At 40.4% G+C, this 25,030-nt stretch overlaps 1 protein-coding gene across 2 annotated transcripts; it reads left to right on the top strand.

Annotated features, from left to right (window-relative positions):
* Nucleotides 1-2,169: 2,169 nt before the first annotated feature.
* ap2b1 (adaptor related protein complex 2 subunit beta 1) lies at nt 2,170-23,599 on the top strand. Of its 2 annotated transcripts, XM_084073359.1 has the most exons (22): nt 2,170-2,352; nt 4,685-4,739; nt 6,318-6,423; nt 6,577-6,712; nt 7,142-7,387; nt 7,806-7,996; nt 8,484-8,705; nt 9,491-9,611; nt 10,705-10,800; nt 11,944-12,059; nt 12,418-12,583; nt 12,747-12,845; nt 13,186-13,445; nt 14,728-14,926; nt 16,145-16,186; nt 16,617-16,775; nt 17,376-17,521; nt 17,893-18,022; nt 18,490-18,574; nt 18,966-19,052; nt 20,524-20,678; nt 21,570-23,599. In XM_084073359.1, exons 2-22 carry the CDS (start codon nt 4,703-4,705, stop codon nt 21,642-21,644), a joined length of 2,874 nt encoding a protein of 957 aa, XP_083929485.1. In that variant the 5' UTR covers nt 2,170-2,352; nt 4,685-4,702; the 3' UTR covers nt 21,645-23,599. The 2 variants fall into 2 exon arrangements, with proteins under 2 accessions (XP_083929485.1, XP_083929486.1); XM_084073360.1 differs by lacking the exon at nt 16,145-16,186.
* Nucleotides 23,600-25,030: the final 1,431 nt, after the last annotated feature.

The raw sequence follows: 25,030 nt of genomic DNA, 5'->3' as shown, positions 1-25,030 counted from the left end.
ATGAGGGTCCCCACAGGGGGGTGCACCTGCCAGCATACCCCACACACACACACACACACACACACACACACACACACACACACACACACACACACACACACACACACTCCTCTCCTAGACAGTCCATCGTTGTCGAAGATGACAGTGGTTATCTTTGTATCTTTGCTGGCGACGATGCCACTGTAGATGACTATGGACTGCATGAAGCCAGATTCTGGAACCACATATCCTGCCACAGTTAGGACATGTGAGGCATACATCAGGAGGCTGAGATGGTACTGGATCAGCATGGAGCTGTCTTTGCTGAAGCCACACCGTCCGTTGCTGGGTGCGTTTCTACTCAAGGTGTGTGACCAAGGTACACAACCCTTTTATCACAGATAATAGAAATAATAATAATGATAATACTACATGTAATTTCTAAAATGCTTTTCTAGATACTCAAAGTCGCGTTACAAACCAATGTTTTCTGAGAAAAAAAAACTATAAAAGTGTAAAAAGCTAAGAAAAAACCATAGTTAAAATTAAAAGGTAAAAAGGGGATTTAAATGAGTAAAGACAAGGTTCAGATACACAGACATAAAGTTGTACGGATAAATGAATATGGGTGGGACAAGTTTAGCAGGGGATTTGGGGCTCCTCCCCCAGAAACATTTGAACACAGTAGATGTCATTTCCTGTATTCTGGTGCATTTTAACAGGGAGTTAGATTGCTGAAAATCAGTAGAAGTTCAGGATACATTTCAGAGATCAGTGCAGAACTGTAAGAACCGACAATGTCTACTGGGTGTCTATAGGCATGGGTGGAAAACAGCAACAACAGGGAAAGCTGTTGTTGTAACCTAACCTAAAGAATCAAAATTCTATCAAGTTTCTAACTTGTTTAGTCAAAAGGATATGTTTTTAATATATTTCAGCACAGTGGTGGCCGCCATCTTTAAATGGTCCATTTTGAGGCACACCATTCTTGATCTGGACATACAGCAAATTTGGATTCACCCCTTATTACCCCTTACACATGTATGCCATAGGCATAAATGAACACTATTTGCCTTCAGGGTTAAGATTCTTGGAAATCTGACCTACATGTAGACTCATTTCGATTGTTGCCATTTTGGGAAATCGACAAAATAACAAACACATTTCAATCTGGTTTCTTGACACTCAAACCAAAATTGTTCTATAGACCCTTAAGCTGTTTAAGTGGGATATGACCAAAACATTATTATTATTATTATTATTGTTGTTATTGTTATTGTTATTAGTAGTGTAAAGTAAAGATGGAGAGGGTGTGACATGTAGCAAAGAGCCTGGGGTCAGATTTGAACCTGGGACTATAGCCTTATTTATATGGTAAAGCTCTTTCCAGTCGAGCCCCTCCCCAAGGCTTTTGTAGGACCCCATAAGTGATGACTCTGCTCTACCACTCTGCACTCTCCAACTCTTGTTCTTTAAAATAATAATAACTATTTTAACAGGACTTCATGAGAGGGCCCAGTAGAGGAGGTATATGTAAATATATTACATCCATGGCAGAGGTGGGTACCCACATCCATGCCCACATCCATGGCAGCAGCAAAAGTCACCACACAGACTCACCCAATCAAAACAAGTTAGCAGGGCAGGCCCTTGCCTCTCTCAATGCATGGTGCGTTTAGGTCCCCTGGTAAATCAGAAACTTCAAGGAGTTCGACATTCCAGAACAGATGTCAGTAAGTGAACATTATTCAACCCAACTCCTGTGACTTAATCACGTTTGGAATTGTGCAGTAAAATCCAAGTTCATAATTTAAAGTCCATTATCACAACCGTTGGGTATCTAGCTAGCTAGATAACATTAACCTAAAAAAAACTCCCATTGACCGATGACCCGGGCCATCAAAGTATTGGCTCAGGAATGCACAAAGAAACAAAAGAATCTCCATGAATTTGTGTGAACTACTCCTTTAAGAGCACCTCAACTAGTTGAAATTGGCAATTTCTATACACCAAATGACACCAAATATAGCATACAATTACGTAAAATAACACACACACACACACACACACACACACACACACACACACACACACACACACACACACACACACACACACCCACACCCACACCCACACCCCACGCACACGGTGTCGAAACTAGGAAGTAATTCAGAATTTACGAGGATTACACGAACGCACCATCGTCGTAGACCTTGGAATTCTCCCGTTCTCCATCTTTCTACAGTTCTCCTTTTGCGGCAAAAACCAAGCACAAGAAATAACTAACATTTTCCCCCAGAAAACCAGTCGACCAACAAGGCACACTCCCGGCACCTTCTGCGGCAGTTTAGCGTCGTTGAGACTATAAACAATGTGAGTATGTACCACCATCCATTCACAGTTAACATGAATGGCCGTTCTGCTGTGCTAGCTGACAGGCTAATGTTAACCAACAAGCAGCATCTGAAGGCAGGAGGAGGCCGCTGCTTGACAGACAGCCAAGCATCATACGGTGACATTTATCCCGCAAGGGCACTGAGCACGATCCGCTGATAAACGCTGGATAACATTGGTGTCATTGCCATAATGACTGAGTCAGTGTGTCGTCTTTATTTAACATGTTAGTAACTTCTCCCGTTCAGTCAATGCACCGCCACCCGGCGCCTTTTACCGCAGGCTAGCGTCAGCTAACATCCGCGTCGCTTGCCAAGCGATGGAGTGCTTGGATACATGACTGCATCAAGGCACGGGAATTGTTGAAATCAGTTACTATCGTACTTCATAGTAAAATTATTGTCTAAGTACTACCATTAAGGCTATGGTAGATCATATTAGCCTTGGATCAAGACTATCATAGTTCTATTTGATCGATTCTGACATTTGCATGATGCGAAAGTAAAAGTCAGACTCGATAAAACACAACTATGATAGTCTTGATCCATAAGGCTAAGATCATAGTGCAGCGACCCCGCTAAAAACACGGTCATAATAACTTGCTCCTTCATGGGAGCTAGCTCTCTTGGGGTTGCCTGTTACCTGCCGGTGCCTGTTGGGTCTGTCGAGCTGGGGACTGGGGTTTGATCTCAGCTCGGTGCGCGAAACGTTATATTGGTGTCAGAAGTGGGTTACAGTGATTTACAGTGATCTTTACACAGCAGTGATTTGGGGTATAATGTGGTAGTTGATGGACACATTCCTTTGGGGAGAATAATAATAACACAGCATTATGTTAAGGTTTCCACTAATTTATTAGGCCATATACGCTTCACTTGTCGGTTATTCATGCACAATGCACAATGTCAAACCTTTCATAATAGAAAAACAGTAATGGAAGTAAACATAAAGCTGTACCTGATAGTGCAGGTTTGATTTAATCATATTAGAATTTGAATAATTTGAATGAAATGTAGGCTACCTTTTTGCTTTATGTCAAGAGAAGCAATGTGCATGTAGGAATGAGGAGGAGTCTTTGTCAGCAGGCATGGAAAATGGGCTTTGGTTTGTTGGCTATAATGGATCTGTTTTGGGGGTGTTTAAAGGATTGGTAACTACACAGTATGTAGCCCTGAAACATGACTGTCAAGCGTCATGTGAACCATGGCTACACAGTATGGAACTTTGAATTTATTCCTTGGGTGTATGCACTTTCTGTTTTGTTGGCATGTCTGGTATGTGTGTATACTATTAGCTGTGGCTCTGAATAATAATAATTGTAATAATCATCATAATAAACTGCCACAAATAACAACAACAATCTAATCTAAATGTAATAAATTCCCCACAGACAATCAGTCCCATGCTTATTGGCATTAGGTCCTAAAGCCATGCCACTCTTAGCTGCATACCTATGCATATGATCTATTCCAAGGCTGCAGGGATCTTCTGTACCAGCCAAGTCGACAGTGAAAATATAACCTCCACTTTTAAGTTTGTATAGGCTGTAGCTAGCTATACTCAAAATATTAGAATATAGAACATAGAATAAGTCAATCATTTAATATTAACGATAACGTGTGACTGACTGCACTCTGCAGAGAAAAGTGTTATCAAAGAAATCAATGGATGTCTTTGTCTGGATGTTTTAAATATGTCCCTTGATCTACCAGTAAATCAAAAACACATGGTTGCCCACCTCTGTTATATATTGTCCTTTGGACCAATTACAATGTCATAATGATTGCATAGTTATAGCATTACAAGTTATTAATCCAGTAACGCCACATACATAACACCCTTGGTCGACATTTGTAACTGTTAATCTGGTAAATCTTCCACCATGGCATTTTTTGTGAATGGTCCAGAGTTTAAATATTAGTAAAAATTGGTCAACTTGTATTTAATTGTGATTGGTGTGGTGGTGTTTGCCTGAGCATGGCCTGTCAAATCATACATTTTTAGTATTGTAACATAAGCTAACAGTGATCGCAACAGGGCGACTTCCAGCTTCTATTTTGTATATGCACCAAATTTACTGCATGATATTGAATGACCAAATGGATAGGTTTCATGCAATATTAGTCTTCAGGAAGCCCTATATTGGGATTTGCTTGTTTTGGATGCTGTGCATGTTAGTCCACACTGAGTCTGTTGAAGTTCATCAGTTCTATATACATGGTCCATTACATTGTTTAATTTCAGTTCTTCTATTAAATGCACCGGGTTTGTCTTCCATTCTGTATTAATTATGTACATTTCTATTTAACAGATTTGAAGGTCCACAGTCATGACTGACTCCAAATACTTCACGACAAACAAAAAAGGTGAGCACTGAGGACAGAAGGACAGAATGGTGGCATGCTAACCCAGTAAAATATTATGGTTGAATTATACTTGGTTGTGCACCAGTGTCACACACCGAAAATATCCAAATTACAGCTCACAACATGTCACAGCGTCGTGAGCTTGTAGATCTGCCATTTTTGGCACGCAACTTGTTAGTCAGTGCCATGGCTAGTCATAACATACCTAAGTGGTTCTCTCAAATAATAATGAGAGAACCACTTATGGCTTGAATGACATAATTTCACGCCAAAGTGGGATGTTATGTTGAAAGTGGTTAACCAATGAAATGCATTAGAGCTTCTGACAATTTTTTTTTTCATAAAAGTTAACTGTTTTGGGCATACAAGTTTTCCACCCTAAGCAACCATATTTTGTATTTAAAAGATGGGGCAGAAACCATTTCTCACTTAGTTGCAGGGGAATAGCTTGAAAAAAGCCTGTAGCCTAATATTATTGTGACTCACTGTTTGAATCTGTGTGTGCACTTCAGGTGCACAACAGGTATTTATAGTACGGTGTTGTACTGTGTTGCAGAGCATGTCATTTTACACATTTTCCTTAGATGGTACAAGGCATCCCATGCCCTGATTTCTGAGATATTTTGGTTTTAAAGTAAACAGAGGAGGAGCTGTGTAACATGTCTCCTTTGCAGGGATCAGGTGATCATGAAGGATATTAAAACAAAGAATAAAAGTCACATTCTCAGTGGTTCAACACAATGTCAATGATTGATTACATCTTCCACCTGCACAAGCCAAAGAAGTTAACAAATGTGAAGCAAATGCACATTGGAAACTTTATGGCCATTTGTGTTTTATTTTACATACACACTGTGGTTTACATTGGAGCTGAAAAGGATGAATGCTTGCTTGTTAAAGCAAATTTATAGATTTGTAGGGATAGAGACAATACTTCTACAGTATTGGATCTTCATTTCTTTATCAGATTGTTATCTGTTTGATAGATGAACTTTTTCATTTACTATTTACTATAGAACTTTGGACTTTAGCCTTATTGTCCGTGATATTTATAGTCCAGTTTTATTCCTGTAATCTTTGCAGAAATAGACAATTTGCATAGATTATTTTATTAGCTATTATTCTGTTGATTACGTTTTTGATTAATCAAATAAACTTGAAGCACGTTTTTTTTATATGAATGAATCGACGCAAAAACATTCTAATAGATTTTTTTCTTTATAATTGACTAAATTGATGAGTCAGATCAACACCTTAAGCCCTATTTTATACTTTGTTGTACAACGGTGTCATAGCTGATTTACAAGCTTCCAACTTGCAGATCGTGTGAGCTTGTAGATTTGCAGCTTTTGAACTTTTGGGGGGGTAAACAAGGTTTCCACCAAAATGTATTTTATAAAAATTATAATTCTAATATTTTGATTAATTGTTGCACTCTTGCTTGATTTCATAAGAGGTTTTATTTGCATGCCCCTTTCCTGATTGGGTCAAATAAACACGATTTTACATTATATTGCTTAGTAGCCTATATACTACTGGTACTATTTATACTGTACTTACATGGGGTTCCTCCTCCAGGGGAGATCTTTGAGCTGAAGGCAGAACTGAACAATGAGAAAAAGGAGAAAAGGAAGGAGGCAGTGAAGAAGGTCATTGCTGCCATGACCGTGGGCAAGGATGTCAGGTACTGTAGGAAACACTTCAGGCTCACACATTCACCCATTTTCTATTTCTATTTCTCAGTGTCTTCCTAGTGAGGATATTTTAGTGTGACATATTTTTTAAATGAAATGTCTTAAAGGTGATTTTTGACAGAGATGTCATCCTCTGCCCTCAGCTCCTTGTTTCCAGATGTGGTGAACTGCATGCAGACTGACAACCTGGAGTTGAAGAAGCTGGTCTATCTTTACTTAATGAACTACGCAAAGAGCCAGCCTGATATGGCCATCATGGCAGTCAACAGCTTTGTCAAGGCAAGACCCCACACTGTCTAACTGTTTGTTGAGCCTTGCAATTGTTTGAGTTTTAACTTGTGAAATGTGTCTATATGCTAGATGGCATTAGAATAAGACTATGGTAAATGGTGCATTTATATAACGCTTTTATCCAAAGCGCTTTACATAGATTGTGCATTACATCCACCCATTCACACACATTCACACACCGATGGCGGAGGAAACCATGCAAGGCACCAACCTGCTCATTGGGAGCAATTAGGGGTTCAGTGTCTTGCTCAAGGACAAGGACACTTCGACACTAACTCTGGGGGAGCCCGGGATCGAACTGGGAACCTTGCGGTTTCCAGTTCACTCTACCCGGCCACTCTATCCCTGAGTGGCTCCCATAGCCACCCAGAAAGTGAATTAATTTGTCTGACCATTGTCCTCTCTGCCAATACACAGGACTGCGAGGACCCCAACCCCCTGATCCGTGCTCTGGCCGTGCGCACCATGGGTTGCATTCGGGTGGATAAGATCACAGAGTACCTCTGTGAACCTCTGAGGAAATGTCTGAAGGACGAGGACCCGTATGTGAGGAAGACAGCAGCTGTGTGCGTGGCCAAACTCCATGACATCAATGCCCAGATGGTGGAAGACCAGGGCTTCCTGGACTCTTTAAGAGACCTCATTGCTGACTCCAACCCCATGGTACGTATGTACAAGGATGATGCAATGTAAAGGACCAGAACGATATTCGTCAGGCACACTTGTGTCGACTGTTCTGGCCATAACAGTGCATTTATGGAAGCTTAATTTAGTGGTTACAGTTTTTTATTTATTTTTTCTTGGCTATTTGTAGTTTGTTTTTGTCCTGCAGCTGTACCTGATTTAGGCTTGGATAGGCGCACTACTTCTTTTACATAGGTACTGGGATGTCTATAAGTCACGGGTCTGTTCATCTGTCTGTGTCTCTGTCTGTCCAGATTTCTAGTCAAGCTGTACGCCAACTGAACACACTCAGAATGGAGGGCACTTACTGTATTTGACTGCATTTGCTTTTTATACCCTAAACAATTAAATAAACCCTGAGGTTTTGACTGACTTGGTGCATACTTCCATCCTCTAGGTTGTAGCCAATGCTGTGGCAGCGCTGTCCGAGATCAGTGAGTCCCACCCGAACAGCAACCTCCTGGACCTGAATCCCCAGAATATCAACAAGTTGTTGACAGCCCTCAATGAGTGCACGGAGTGGGGCCAGATCTTCATCCTGGACTGCCTGTCCAACTACAACCCTAAGGATGAAAGAGAGGCTCAAAGGTAATGTTTAGATTAAATTGACCATGCAAATGATAGTTTCTCCTCATCATACCTGTACTATGACCAGGGATGTAGAAGTCACACTACAAGACAAAGGCAGGGACTGATGTCCTCTGTGAAGTATTTTATTTATTGTTGTTGATCAGCACCATTAGTTTAAGACCACTGGAGTAACTCTAACGATGGTACCAAAGCATCCACTGTTATCCCCTCATAGCAATTGAATTGAGCAATTGATTGAGGATGTGTAACTACCAAGGTATGCCACATCAGTGATACACCATTTTAGGGTGCACCAATATCACTTCATGTCTGAGCATGAATAATCAATTTTTGAGTATGAAGTCCCTTAGTTAAGGCAACTTACTTGTAAACACAGCTCTTGTGTCAAAGAACCTGTCATTTAATAATAGAGAATGCTGTTATGGAGAGGGATACTTACAATGGATTGTAATGATATCCTTTGTTCCTCCGCGTCCTCAAAAAGCATCTGTGAGCGCGTGACCCCTCGGTTGTCGCACGCCAACTCGGCGGTGGTGCTGTCTGCGGTCAAGGTGCTGATGAAGTTCCTGGAGCTGCTGCCCAAAGACTCTGACTACTACAACACCCTGCTGAAGAAGCTGTCCCCACCGCTGGTCACCCTGCTCTCTGGAGAGCCAGAGGTCCAGTATGTGGCCCTGAGGAACATCAACCTCATCGTCCAGAAAAGGTAAGGCAATTAAAGGGGAATTTTGGACTAAGGTTTTCTTAGCTTTTCTATGACGTTATGATATCTTAGGATGAATGGTACAGTAGAAAAATGTCATAACTCCATCCCGGGTCCGCCACAGCTTAAAACGTGCGCGGATAGGCCTTGCGCTAGATCGCGTATTTTAATAGCTTTTTTTTAGCTTCTTTTTGTGAGATCTGATGTTCATAGTGACAGAACACTATGCAACAAAAAAAAAAAAAAAAAAAAAAACCCTAAGTCTCACTAGACAAGATTGAAATCTCGAGATTTTGATATCGTCTAACGAGACTTCTGTTATTTGTTTTTTTGACAGTGTTCTATCACTATGAACGTCAGATCTCACATAAAAAAAAGCTATTAAAATACACGATCTAGCGCAACTGTTTTACTCTGATAAGGCCACTATACATTTGCCGGGTTAGATTTTCATGCCATTTTCTTTTTAACCACATGAACCCTAGGGTCCCTACGCTAAGCATGTCATTTTAGGTGAATGTTCAGCAAAAATGGGCAAACATTCGGCTAAAGTAACAAGCTCATAGAAGCTGTAGATTTTCGATGAAGAGATTTGGTATTGAGGGAAAAAAGGAGGGGCCAAGCGCAGGCCCTTGGGGGACCTCTGTCAGTGACGTATTATAGGGTTTAAGTGGTTAATAGTATTACGCTTTAGACAGTTGCCCTGAAGATACCGTGCAGTGCCCATCAATTACTAAGAACTGGAGGGTAAAATGACATAATTGTCCTATTGTTTCTCCCTTGTGTAGGCCTGAGATCCTAAAGCAGGAGATCAAGGTGTTCTTCGTCAAGTACAACGATCCCATCTATGTCAAACTGGAGAAGCTGGACATTATGATCCGCCTGGCCTCACAGGCCAACATAGCCCAGGTACCATTGTGCTTCTAGTGCTTATTTAACCCATTCAATCCGGGAACGTATACTGTATCATTTTAGTTTTTTAGCTATAGCCATTATTTTATACTTTGGGCTATTCAAAAATAGCAGATCTACAATGAACTCATGAACTTTTTTCTTGTGAAAGACCCCCAAAATGACATGTATTTGTCCGCCCCATCTCAAAATGTTTTGTTCCAGGGACCCCCCAGAAGCAAATACTTGAGTTAAAAATGTATATATATTCAAAGATTTGCACACATTTTCTCGATTTCTTATTAAGACACAGATGCGTTCCCAGTCTTAATGGATTCATTTAAGTATTTTGCACTTTGACGTGCCAGGAGGAGCCAGGAACCTTCATATTCCAAGACGGCAAATCTGGATTTGAATCTGAGTCCATGGAAGAATTGACAGCCCTTATGGGTATCTCCCATAGATAATGAATAACTTTTAACAAGCAAGTAAAAGCCAAAACACTGACTTTTATTGCAGTGCCAAAGAAACCTGTCCCTCCAGAATATTTATTTCTATCGGTACCTTACACTGTACTACAATCCTGGACTTATTTGAATGAATAAAATTGTATTTTAACGAATGTGTATGGTAGACCATGTTGATACAATATAACTAGCTGCATTGGTGGGAGATGGACTAACATTGAGAAATTTAGACCCTGGTGTCAGGATGCTATTTGAAGTAGACCGGATTGGTCACTACATACGCCGCTATCTATAATATAGATAGCATATTGTCTCTGTCGGGTGGAAACCTCATATGTCTGAAACAGTTACTTTTCAGGATTCAACTACAAAAATAGCAGATCGACAATCTCAAAACGTGTCACTTTGTGCTGCGTTTCGAGCTTGTGGATCTGTTACTTTTGATACTTTTGTGTGACGCTGTTGTATGATGAGTAGGGCGTTAATTTACAAACAAAACAGAAAAAGTTAGAATAGAATATACGGCAACGATATATTGTATATTGTAGTTTGGTCATCGTTGCAATTACTTCTCTCCATCAGGAGAGGGAGACAAAGGACATTTTGTAGCTTCAATGCTCATTGCTGTGCTCTCCATCCTCCAGGTGCTTGCTGAACTGAAGGAGTATGCCACAGAAGTGGATGTGGACTTTGTGCGCAAGGCAGTCAGAGCCATCGGGCGCTGCGCCATCAAAGTGGAGGTAATATTTAGTTACCTAAATATCAGTCATATTTAGTTGTGCGACACAACCGAGTATAAATCATTTAAGAAGTACCTTGCATTTAGTACAGTCTGACAATGTAGGATATAACGGGAAGCTGGACATCATTATATACATAGCACTCAAAATGTAGGCTACAGCCACAGAAAATGCAGCTTTTTCCTTTCAGTTTTTTGCCTCCGTCCTCACAATAACGTCATTTTTGTTCATCAGCTATTCTGTTTGTGTTTCCGTTAATTACCTACTTAAATAATTTGTAATACAAGGAGATCAAATGAAGTGTGTGCAGCATTCCTTGATTAGCAAAAAAATATATAAGATTTAACGGTTTAGCACATTTAAAAAAGAACATTCAGGAGATCATTTAAAGTGGACCGGTACAGCCCTATTTTAGTAAATAAGTGTTTTACTGCGATTACGTAGTTTGAACAGCCTCCAACTTTGGAATAGGAACCTGTTAATGCTAGTAAAGCACGTCAATATTAGGTGGGAGAAAGAACCTAGACAGTACAATTAGTTTAGAATGTTCTGAGTAAAATGACTTTGTAGATTTGGGGTATTATTACCTATAATTCTGTGTTTAGCTACACGGTTATAAAGACCATTAATTGAGTTTTAGTACGTGGTAGTCGTTAGTATTGTGTAAATAATTACATTCTTAAAGCCTCACTATGGACACACAATTACATGTTATTCATTAAGAAAAAGTTACAATCTGTATGGTAGTGTATGTTAATACAATATAACAATTGGGGTGGTTGTATTTTGTCTCTCTGCTTTTCTATTGAGAGATTTAAATCATGTCAATGGTCATGTCTCACCTAGACACAGGATCTGGCACGAATTTTGAGCTGATGGTCAAGATTCAATTTATCTTCCGGGCAAGCAGGCCGACTCTAATTAGCTCAATGGTAAAAAAAGTCAGCACTTGCGCAGGAAACCGGGTTCAAATCCGGGATAGTAGAGGAAAGTTACATAGTGCTGCTTTAATGATGACAAATATAGAACTAATACATTACTAATAATCGTGCTAAAAAGCAACAGTTAATATGTGTACCTTTTTAAGATTAAGGTACACAAGATAGTTTATTTTCATTCTAACTTGTCTTTCACCCAACCCAGCAATCAGCTGAGCGTTGTGTGAGCACCCTGCTGGACCTGATCCAGACCAAGGTCAACTATGTGGTCCAGGAGGCTATCGTGGTCATCAGGGACATCTTCCGCAAGTACCCCAACAAGTAAGTGGACCAGCTGCCCGACACACCTTGATATCCTATTAGATTATATTATAGACTTGAACAAGTTCTTAGGAATGTGCGATGTGCAAGAATGCAACACATTAAAACCCATTAAAACCAGGAAAGCATCTGTGTCATTTTTGCGTTGACTATTCAAAAATAGCAGATACAAGCTCACAGCACATCACTTCGTGCCGCACTGCGAGCTTGTACATCTGCTATTTTTGAACCTTTTTGAAACATCTTGAAAGTGTGACAACTACTGATTTAGAAGGCATTTGTAGAATTGGCAATGATGGGTTAACACTAAGCGGGCATTAGGGCCGTCTGACTCTGACCACCTCTTGTCTTTGCTCAGATACGAGAGCATCATCGCCACGCTGTGTGAGAACCTGGACTCCCTGGACGAGCCAGACGCTCGCGCCGCCATGATATGGATCGTGGGCGAGTACGCCGAGAGGATCGACAATGCCGACGAGCTGCTGGAGAGCTTCCTGGAGGGTTTCCATGATGAGAGCACCCAGGTGAGACCCATGGATGTGGAGCTGCTCCATGTAACCAAAGAAGTCATGTCAACCTGGTTCAGTTGAATCATAATCTATTGAATTTGGTCAAATTGACTACTGTTTATACTATAAATGACAATTAACTTCTGTATGTTGCGAATGGGGTCGTTGTGACTTTCAGGTCCAGCTCACACTTCTCACTGCCATCGTCAAACTGTTCCTCAAGAAGCCGTCTGAAACCCAGGAACTGGTGCAGCAGGTCCTCAGCCTTGCCACTCAGGTGACACACACACACACACACACACACACACACACACACACACACACACACACACAAGCTCAAATATACATGCACATGCACCTACAAATAGGTAGGGAAATGCCGACTATTGCTGGTAAGCTTGTCTACTCCGCCAGTCAGGTCATCAGTCATTCCTAGGAAGTCCTGTCAGGGCTCTCAATTAACTTTTATATTAGTGGCACTATAAGTGCATTGAAATTCGATGGCCAGCGCACATATTTGTCACAATTTAGAGTGCACTGTCATAAACTGAATGAACTGAATGATAAAAATATAAACCAAATCTCCTTTGGCATGTCTGCGCTTGTCTTCTCTGCAGGACTCCGACAACCCTGACCTGCGCGACAGGGGCTACATCTATTGGCGCCTGCTGTCTACCGACCCGGTGACGGCCAAGGAGGTGGTGCTGTCTGAGAAGCCCCTCATCTCGGAAGAGACGGACCTGATCGAGCCCACGCTGCTGGACGAGCTCATCTGCCACATCGGCTCACTGGCCTCTGTCTACCACAAGCCCCCCAACGCCTTTGTGGAAGGCAGCCACGGCATCCACCGCAAGCACCTCCCCATCCAGCACAGCAGGTCACTAATCTATTTTGAAAAGCTTAATGTTTTCATGCCAGTTATGGGTGCAGCAGTTAATCGAACTAATCGAGTTAATACATTATAAAAAGAAAATCGATTTGAATAAAATAAGCGATTTGGGACAAAATAATCTACTCCACACAGACAGAAGCACAGAGAATTCACCCTGTCGCTTTCTTGACGTATTTACAGTTTTCTTTTCTTTGCATTTTAAAAGCAAAAAAAGTTTTACAACAGGAATCCCAGGTGAGTAGCGAACTACGAGTTGTGTGTTGTGCTATTAAGATCGGTAGTTAGGATGACATGGTTGCACAGTGAAATAAAATATGGATTTTTGTATTAACCCAGCAGCCTGTGTGCATGTGTGTCAGTGTGCGCACTCCGCAAGTTACGAGCCAAACAGCCCTCCAGTTGCCATAGGGTATTTTGCACGTTGCTTTCAGGTCTTGGGTGCCTTGGCTCAACCGGTGTGTGTGTGTGTGTGTAACGTTACCAGGCATGGATCTATCTGGGATGCACTGGGTTCGAATCTGACAAGGATTCTGTGTTTGTTTCTTTTTCCTGTCTTTCTGCTGTACTAATAGACTACTAAAGTGTGTTGTAATTATGTTGCCCAGCTGAGGGATTCTAGATCCAACCACGTTACAGCCAAATGCAATAGAGGAAGGAAAGGTTTGAATATAACAGCGTCCAACACTAATATGTACTGTTTGGTTTTAGCTAATTGTACTATTAAGCATTATATATAAACTATGCACTACGAACATGGATGTCAGTGTTCCGTGTGTGTGCATGACATGAGTGCCTCTTAGCTTTGACGAAAAGTAACCCAGCCCGCATGAAGTCGCATTTTTACCAATCCGGCCCGTTCATGCCTGAATGGGGGTGCTAGAGGCTACATAGTAGGGGCCCTCTAATGGTTAGGGGCAAACAGGATCCAAAATTCCCATTCCCCCCCCCCCCCCCTCCTCCAAAAGCCCTGAATTTGACTCCAGCATTACTGAGATCTGCAGAAGAAGAAATAGGACAGGGCAATATGTTTATTATATCGATATCATTATATGAGAGTGGGATTTTAGATAGCAAAATTAGCCGATCTACAAGCTCACAACGCGTCGCAGTGTGACATGTTGTGAGATTATAGATCGGCTATTTTGGAAAATTTGTGAAAAATGTAAAAGTAAATTATTTGTCACAATACAATGTTTTCATCGCACTTCCATAGCACCCATCCCTAAGTAGAGATGGTCTTAAAAAAATGGTCTCTCTCCCATGGCAGTATCGACAACACAGGTGAGAGTCCCGTGAGTGGAGGGCCAGCCGCTCCTACTATGGAGCAACCACACGTCATCCCCAGCCAGGGTGACCTCCTGGGAGACTTGCTCAACTTGGACCTGGGACCTCCAGTCAACGTCCCCCAGGTATCCTCCATGCAGATGGGTGCCGTGGACCTTCTGGGAGGAGGCCTCGACAGTTTGGTGAGTCCCGGGAACACGCGCTGGCATTGTATTTTTTTGTCATGTTGCACACCATACTTAGAACATATGTCAAGGAGCTGCTGTAAACCAGCACTACTGGGACGGAGGACCACCAGGTCATCTGCATACATCAGGTGGTTCACAAGTGTTTCATCAACCATGCAACCAATATTAGATACAAAACAAATACACAAAAAAACAAAAAAAATCACTCTACTGCATTTAAAAAAAAATCTCAAGTCTTGTTGGTATTTTGAACTCAAGAATATAACGAGCACATTAATTCTAGATAATCTGCAACCAGCTGTGGATTTGTCAAGAGGTTGCACGTGAGGTACTAACCAATCATAGCTTAGGCTATGGGATTTATACCCTGTAAATCAAAACTCAAGTCGATTCTGTGACACAGTGCAAATGTACAGTATCTACTCCAAATGATAGGTGTGAAACTATTTGCCATGGGATTTACATCACCTGATCTCAGAGGTGTTTTCAAAAAGCACAGTAAATTTGTGGTAGTTTGTGACTGCAGACATGATTGATACCCGCCTACGGCTTGTACACCACAACAAGGAAGGAGCCAGACAAAAAACGTACAGCTCCCATGCATGAACAACACATACCACAGGAAGGTTCTCTACGGGAGGATTAGATTAGGGTACGCAGGTGGGCTACAGTATATTCAGTAGATATAACACTGCAGAAGGTTACATTTTTAAATCAGGTTTCTATTAGGATTTCTTTAATAAATAACAACAAATAATGTTAATACAAAGAGTTATTGATTATTTTTTTAGGTGGAATTCAGTTCCCCATGGAATTGTTCTCCAGGAACGGATTTGGGGGGGTGTTCTGGACATTTTCCAAACCTTTGACAGTTCACAAACTTCTATCCTTTGACAACTAGCTCACTCACACCGCAGTACTAATATATTTTGATTATCTTCCATTTCCACCTTTAACATTCAGGTTTTGGTTTCTCCAAACTGATGGAACAGCTTGGACAGATTTGTACTCTTATCCTCATGTCTTAACAATATGTGGAGGTGATTTTTTCCATGAGGTGAGGGTCCCTCCTAATGGTGGTTTGCTGTTGCTAAGTACGTCTCCCTGTCTGTCTGTCTGTCTGTCTGTCTGTCTGTCTCTGTTATCCATCTGTCCTGTCTTTTTGTTTTGGACGCTGGCTATGGGCGCCTCTCTTCTCACTCTCTCCTGTAGCTCGGGGGAGACCTGGGCGGAGGTGTTGGGGGAAGTCCAGCAGTAAGTTGAGCCCTTTCGTTAAGCCGCCTGCTCGCCTATCTGCATGCTGCATGCTTTTAGTTTCTAGCCTTGAACTTAACCCACCAAAGACAGCCACCCTAGGAGCTGAATGACCTAATGTAGTGTCACTCTAGTCATGCATGCCTCACCTTTTGGCCTTCCATGGCATTTGATTGGGGTGTGGGGACCTGACAGGGAAGTTATTAATGTCAGTATGGGATTGGAGCTTGGGCTGATCAGTGAAAGTAGTCACATTTTGAAATGCACAGTAGCTCACCAGACGCTTGCCAACAATGCAGATTCTTTTAACTTGAATGATCCAATTTCTTTCAGATCCTCTCAGTAGCTTGAAATCTCCGGTGTGCCAGTCAAGCACATTGAAGGTAACTTTTTGATGCTGAAATTTGGTGTGTGTTGTCTGTTGATTCAGGTGGGACAGAACTTTATCCCCTCGTCTGTCCCCAACACATTTGCACCCTCTCCCACGCCAGCACCTGCAGCAGCAGTCAGCAGCAGCGGTCTCAACGATCTGTTTGAGCTTTCCACAGGCATGGCCATCACCACTGGAGGCTACGCTGCACCCAAATCTGTGAGTTCACACAGCTGTGATACAGTCACATGCTTTTTTACAACATAAATGCAGCGGTGTGTTGCTAGCTGGTTGGATAGCGCGTCAGCCATGTATTTTGCAATGTCGGCTGGGGACATAAATTATTTTGCTTTGGTTAGGGTCTCTGCCCTTCATTTCTTTTTTCTCTACACTGTCCTGTCTGCAGGGGAATGGTATGTGCAATAAGAGTATTTACTACCCAGCCCTCACATCTAGTAATGTAAAATGGCTGACTATGAAGAGGTTTTAATGTAAACTAAAGTGTAAAAGTGTTTAATCACTGAACACCTACAGTATACTTCCTTGACCGGAGTGCCCCTGGGGTCTTTACTTGGCCTCCTCCTGTTTTTCCCCTCTACATCAAATCTCTTTGCCAAAAATAGCCCATCTACAAGCTCACAACATTTTTGCCGAATGTTCACCTATTATGTCATGCCCAGTATAGGGACACTAGGGTTCATGTGGTTAAGCAAGCAAAGTGTGGTTGTATGTTTGCAAGGTCACGATCCAATCAGAATCCCTGTTGTCATATGACACTAGATAGATTTTCATGAGTATTTCTTTGGTCTGTTTTACTAGGTGTGGCTGCCGGCAGTGAAAGCCAAGGGGCTAGAAATCTCTGGAACCTTCTCTCGCCGCCAAGGCCACATGTATATGGACATGACCTTTACCAATAAGGCACTGCAACATATGACCGACTTCGCTGTCCAGTTCAACAAGAATAGGTTTGTGTGTATAAAGTATCAGTAATATACAGTAGATGTAAAACAAACACTTTTTGGGGACAAACTGAAACTGCATTTTTCATCATAGTGTAGTTAACCTCTTCAGTCATTTATATGTCGACAAATAGCAAAAATAGCCGATCTAGAAGGTCACAAGAGTCACAACCCATCCTGAAAGGTTGTGAGCTTGTAGATCAACTATTTTCGGTGTGTGACACTACTCTTACTGACACACACAGGAATATAACACAAAACCAAGTCAAACCCCTCTTGCATAAGCATGAATATAATTTGACTTCTCCAAACTCCGACAATAGTTGCAGATTGAAAGCCCATCTCTGATTGATTTTGTGGTTGCTTTTTGTGTCTAGTTTTGGGATGATACCCACTAGCCCTCTGCCCGTTCACACTCCACTGATGCCCAGTCAGAGCATTGACCTCTCCCTTCCTCTCAACACCATCGGTCCTGTCATGAAGATGGACCCTCTCAATAATCTTCAGGTATGACACCAGCAGTGGCCTGCCACATACACTTAGTTTATCAATTCACACACAGAACATCATTTCTATGAAATAGGGTCAGGTAATTGTATATTTTATGTTATTCGAATAATGGGCAAAATATACAATTTCCAATGAGTTGAGTCTTTGACACGCCAATCAGAGAGGTGTAGCAGCTAACAGAACATGAAAGGTAAAAAATTATGAAACAGAAAAAAGTAATTTTAAAACACAGTGTTAAACTAAGTAGCATGCACTCACCTTAGAACAAACAACTCAATGCAATATAATGACACTGTGTCACATCGAACAAAAGCTGTCGCCATTGAGCAGTTTGTGTACTGTATGTGCATTATGAATGTAAGTAACATTAAGATGTTAGTTTGCATTTAAAACAAAGCCATCATATTTCGCCTAATGTTATAAATGTCAATTTCATATAATTGTTTTGTTTACCACATCTACAGGTGGCAGTGAAGAACAACATAGATGTCTTCTACTTCAGTGGGCTTATTCCACTCAATATATTCTTTGTAGAAGATGGAAAAATGGGTACGTCAAGTTTTCAGTGACACATATTTATTTTGATCATGTGTTAAGAATAAAGTCATCCTCACCATAACATTTGTGCCAAACTGAAGGGTCCATATTCCCTTTGAATTAAAAGCACTGTTGTGTACCTGTTTGTTTAAAAATTAACTTTAACATTTTATTTATCTGCTAATCTTTTATTTATTTATTTATTTTTATTTATAAAACTGGCATTTTGATGGAATGAGCTAGAACACAACCAAGAATCCTCAATCCGAACCCTTCTTAACCACTCTGAAGTCTATTTTAAACCTAACTCTAAATACATAGTTACTATTGTTATTACTAAGGGGAAATTGTTTTGCTTCTGCCTCATTCATTTCTCTCATTTTGTTGTCCCTTTCCTTTACAGAGCGCCAGGTGTTCCTAGCCACCTGGAAGGACATCCCCAACGAAAATGAGCTGCAGTACCAGATTAAGGAGTGTCATCTAAATGCAGGTATGTCTCTCAGATAGTCTGTATAGGAAATATCTAATGAGTGCGGGGCATAATCTATAACCTTGTATATAGAATCTAGATAGAATGTCTACTTGCTGTCCTAATTACTTTGTAGTACATACTTGTTTTATTAGTATTTTAATTAACAATTGTTTGAACAAACAATCGTTCTTATAGTGTTGCCAGTTGTTTTTGTTGCAGAGATGCTTAACAATGATGGACAAACAGGGATCCCTGTAGTCAGAAACCATCTTGATTTAGTTTTTCTTCTGTTCTCTCCATCCACATGCATGTCTTGGTGACCTTTCACTTCTCCTTTGCCTGAAGGAGCCCTCAAACCCCCTCCTTTCAGAAGTTTCTCATAATCCTGCTAGTGTTTATCCTAACAACTGAGTGTATGGCAACGCAATGGCTGCAGCTCTTAGAAGTCTTGCTGTAGCACATAACCACAGAACAACAATGGCTCCACAGTCCACAGTTCAGGTTTTCTGGTAGTTGTAGCATGTGTGGTTGAATTCCCATTAGACCAGTGCTGTGTCTCAAATCCCACTAGAACAGTGATGTAATCCCACTAGACCAGTCATTTGAGTCAGACTAGTCCCCAAATAGTGTCAGTCTCACATACACTGTAAAATCCTGAATATTAATTTTACTCATGGAATTTTAAACGTTACCAGTTGTGCACTCTGCCGATTTAAATCAACACAGTACAATTTATGGTATATATATTCTCTATAGCATATACACAGTAATAAGCATAATCTCCATACATTCACATGGGTGAATGAGTAACACTCAACCCTTCATCAGTACCCACCTTTGAAGCAAGGCACTTAAACCCCAACTGCTCCAGTAGGGTTGTACTGGGAAACTTAGGTGTGGATGTGTGTGCTTTAACCAGCTAATGTATGTATTTGAATTAAACCTATGTTACCACGTTCTAACAATGAAGACTTTGTCAGAGTAGATTATGGATTGAATTAAATGGGGGAGCAGAGAAGTTTTATCCAGTGCATACACTAATGTGAATGTAAAGATGTTTGACGAATGACGAGTATTGCAGAGTTGCCCCAATGATCCTTTCCTTTTTATTTTTCTCAATTTGTTTTATCACATTGTAAGCCAGCAGCCATAGAAAAAAAATTGAACGCTTAATACATTTCTTTTAACAAGCTTTTTTACATTCCGCTGAGCTGCTCTTTTCCAGCATGCTGGTAAGGTAAAGTGTGGTTGTCATTATTGAGGCAAGGTGACAATCCGCCATTTATACTTGGTTGCGTGTCGTGCACCGAAAATAGCAGATCTACAAGCTTGCAGTGCGTCGCCCCTCGACAACGTTGTGAGCTTGCAGATCTGCTATTTATAAGTATAAATCAGGCTTTAGTCTCTGTGAGTCAGTAAAGGTACATAACCAGGAGCAGAAGGTTTCTTAATGAGAAACAATATTGAATCGTTGACTCTGGTCTTGTAGATACTGTGTCGGGGAAGCTGCAGAGCAACAATATCTACACTATTGCCAAGAGGAACGTGGAGGGACAGGACATGCTCTACCAGTCCCTCAAACTCACCAATGGCATCTGGATCTTGGCTGAGCTCCGAATTCAGCCCGGCAATCCCAACTACACGGTAAGGGATCCACCTTTGTTTGGGTGCTGACATCTTCTCAACAGCTGCCATTTCTGGGAAGGGGACAGACAATATATAACTTACAATGCCAAGGGACACTAGGTAATGGTACTTTGTCAGTTTATCATTTAGTGTCCACTTTCCATCATCAAAGTTGCTCACTTCACGAAACCCATTTTTAGACCTTTCAATTACTTGATGCTTTGATTGTGTCTGTTGCTTTATTTATTGCACCTTCTCTGTTATGTATTTTATGTCTACATGATTGTGTCATTTTATCTGTTTTGCAGTACTTTATTTTGAAAGATATTTAATTATTACTATTAGTAGCATTATGAAAGTGTGCTAATCCTGAAATATTCAGGGGAATTTATATTCTTTCTTTTGGCCATAATCATAGTGTATTTAAGTAATTATAGAGTTGTGGTACATTTTAGTACTGCATTATAATCGCTGTTATAATGCATTATAGTGTGATTATAAGTTACTCTAAGTGGTCATTGTGTACTTTAAGTAAAGTTAAAAAATAGCATTAAATGTGTGCAAGAAAACACAAATTGATTGAAGTCATTAGTTTACTTTAAGCACTCCATTGACCACTTATAGTGTGATTATCATGTATTATCAAATCATTATGATTTATTACAACTGATAATCATACTACACTATGATCCAGCAATTTTGAAGTTTTATAAAATGCTTCATAATGTGTTGATTATTGTTATAAAGCATTATGAATATTTATGAGTGAGTGCTTATAACTACCTCATAGTGTTGTAACATGTTTATAATGTAATTTAATTTTTATAGAAATTGTTTACCCAAATAACTATGTAAAAAGAAATGTTCGGATTCTCACACCTTTTGATCTCTCTCTCTCTCTCTCTGTAGTTGTCATTGAAGTGCCGGGCCCCTGAGGTCTCCCAGTATGTCTACCAGGTGTACGACTCAGTCCTGAAGGCCTGAGCCCCTTCCTCGTCCTAATGCCACATTGCATCCTATATATCTCCCCTAAAAAAAAAGAAGAACATAGCAGAGTTGAGCTTTCTTTGATATTACAGGTGATTACCAAAACAAATGAAACTCGATGGTTAAGGAGGGATGCAATGCACATCAGCAGAACGTGGATAACTTCCTGTATGGTGAAGCACACAGTACCTCTGCCGATGGCATTGATGTCTTCAAGCCATGTACAGTGTATACCAAATACCGAAAGAATAGTATGGTAATGTCCCATGAGAGTTTTACACATTTGATTTTGGCGTTTCCTTTATTTTGGTACTTACCTGTATTACTCAGTGCACTTGTTCAGCACCCCACTCCAATATTTACCAATGTGAAACAAGTTATATCCCCCATTCCATCCTTAACTTAGATGTCTTAATGTTGTAAGACGTGATTGATGGTAAAACTCTAGTCAAGTGAAAAAATGTCATCTACAAAGCCATTGTTTTTTGTTTTATTACTGTGAGATGTTCCTATTTCCTCTTGATTTATTTTTTTATACTTATTCTGGTTTTAATAGTACTTTAGATTGATCTCCATCCATTCTATAAATATTCCGTGAGTGACATCTGCTATGTTTTATTGAACACTTTGCTAACTGAATGAGTTTCAACGTGAAATGCAGCGAATACTACATGAGCCAATAATAACATGCCTATGGTGGAGTGATTGCCCTGATTTGTTTTTGGAACCACTCTGCAAACCACTAATTAAGGCACGCTGTTACTGTTTGCACACCAGTGCCATTCCCTTTTTGCATTTATTTGTCACTGTTTGCACATGAGTGCCATTCCTTTATTTTGCATTTCTTTGATATTGTTTGAACATCAGTGCCATTCCTTTTCTTGCATTTCTTTGTCATCCTTTGCACACCAGTGCCATTCCTTTTTGTGCTTATTTTTTCTTATGTTATTGTTTGCAAATCGGTGGCATTTTGTTTATTGCTGCTGATCATTTCATGCCTCAGACTTGTTTTTTCGATTGCCCAGTCTACTGCAGCAACAGGTGCAGCTAGGTGTACTGTACAGTACAGTACAATACAGTACAGTATGTAGCTATGTTTGTCATCCTATTCTTCCTGATTCTACCTCCATATATCTTTACTGGTTTTCATTTTGCAGTATCATTATACCAGTTGTGAATAGGAAACATTCTACACTTTATAATGCACTATTAATATTAATTTCATCCCCTTTTCATTCTGATGCAGTTAGTGTCGTACAGGCTAGATGGACACTCACATGGGCAAAATCAAACTACCAGGTCCAAATACTCACTCTAATAGTGTTTTCACTATCTCCCAATATTTAGATTGTTTGTAATCTGTGTTTATTGAATGTTAACACATTGTTAACACAAACACATGATTGTTTTCCTCTTCTGTCAACTTTTATCTGTCAATAAACATATTAAATTCAAATGAATCTACTGTAGGCTGTAATCTAAATTAAGTTTGGCCGGTATTCCCTCCTCCATTGGTACTCTTGAGCATTGTGTACCGGATTTTCGTATTGGTACTGGTCTGAAATGTCAGTCAAAAAGGCTTTTGTGTGTATCACTTGTGTTAGTGACACCATTTACTTGTGCTTTTTGTGTATTAAGCTACTGTAAGCTGCTTGATTACTTAATTGAGAAATGGGAGTTTCTTGCCACAAATTATCACACCTCCAAAGCCTGATTTATTTTTAAACCACTTTCTCTTAACTTTACCACACAGTAGTAGCCTATATCTAAAATGGTAGCCAGCAATATAAAATGTCTAGAGAGAAATATCTTGGCATCTGATGAAATTGTTGATTTTCTTTCTCTCCCAGTCTCCCAGTACAGTAAACAAGCCTGTTGTAGTTCATTCCTCATTTCAGACTTGTCACTGTGTACACCCTTTTACTTCAATAAAGTGTCCCAATTTATATGTATCACAATGTGTGGATGACGCTCACTTTGTTTGTCTATAATAGAGGTATGTTCAAATAGTATCACAATGATAATACCTGGCAGTGTTGGGGAACTTAAAGGGGGAAAAGTACAAACTTTGGCTTTCATTGAAGACCACGCAAGTGAACAGATTGAGTAAGAACCACTGTGGTGCAGTGGTTTAGATACAGGGCTTGTAACCAGAAGGTTCACAGTTCAAAACTAACTAGGACATTTTTCCAACTTTTACCTGACTCTTGCACCTTTATCTAATCTTTCAGTGAAGAATGTGCAAGAGACCTAAAAGAAAGTATTAACCATGGTGGAGCAGTGGTTAAGATACAGGCCTTGCACACAGATGGTCCCGAGTTCAAAACCAGCAAGGACATCTTTCCAACTTTTACCTGGGGCTTTTACCTTTATCTAATCTTTTAGTGAATACCACGCAAGTTAACAGAATAATAAGAACCTCTGTGGTGCTGTGGTGTTTAGATACAGGGCTTGCAACCAGAATGTTCCCGGTTCAAATTCAATTAGGACATTTTCCCAACTTTTATCTGACTCTTGTGGTCTGTAACTAATCTTTCAGTGAACAGCCTGCAAGAGACCAGATAAACTATGAACCATGGTGGAGCAGTGGATAGGATACAGGCCTTGCACACAGAATGTTCTGGGTTCAAATCCAACAAGGAATATTTTCCAACTTTTATGTCTCTTTTTTACCTTTATCTAACCTTTTAATGAACAACATGCAAGTGAACAGAATTAGGATGAATTACAGTGGTGCAGTGATTGAGATGCAGGGCTTATAACCCGAAGGTTTCTGGTTCAAATCCAACAAGGACATTTTTTGAACTTTTACCTGACTCCTGCACCTTTATCTAATCTTTTAGTGAACAACACGCAAGTGAACAAAGTCAGTAAAAATCACTGTGATCCAATGGTTAAGTTACAGGTCGTACAACCGGAAGGTTACCGGTTCAAATCCAATTTTGGACATTTTTCCAACTTTTACCTGACTCTTGCACCTTCAAATCCCACACATGCTGATTTGCCATTTCCAGGATTTGAGTCTTGAGTCCCAAGACTCAAGACCCAAAAGAGTCTTGAGTCGAACCAATTACTCCCGCGGAGACATCAAATTTCTCTTTTGGGCCTTGAGTCCCAAGACTCAAGGCCCAAAAGAGAAATTTGATGTCTCCGCGGGAGTAATTGGTTCGACTCAAGACCCAAAAGAAGGTGAACTGACTGTAATGATTCAAAATGTCATATATAGAATAGAAACCCCATTCAAACTTTAAAATGTTCATCTTACTGTGGACATGTTTGCCTGAAAAGGAATCTTTGAAATGTTGTATAGTTTTAGAATTGTACTCCTTTAAAAGTTCAGAGATTTATAATGGAGGCGGATGGAAGGTTTTGGGACCTCAAAA

The sequence above is a fragment of the Gymnoscopelus microlampas genome, assembly GCF_963454915.1.
Source record: "Gymnoscopelus microlampas genome assembly, chromosome: 12".
NCBI lineage: Eukaryota > Metazoa > Chordata > Actinopteri > Myctophiformes > Myctophidae > Gymnoscopelus > Gymnoscopelus microlampas.
This window is presented reverse-complemented; position numbering and strand designations above follow the sequence as displayed.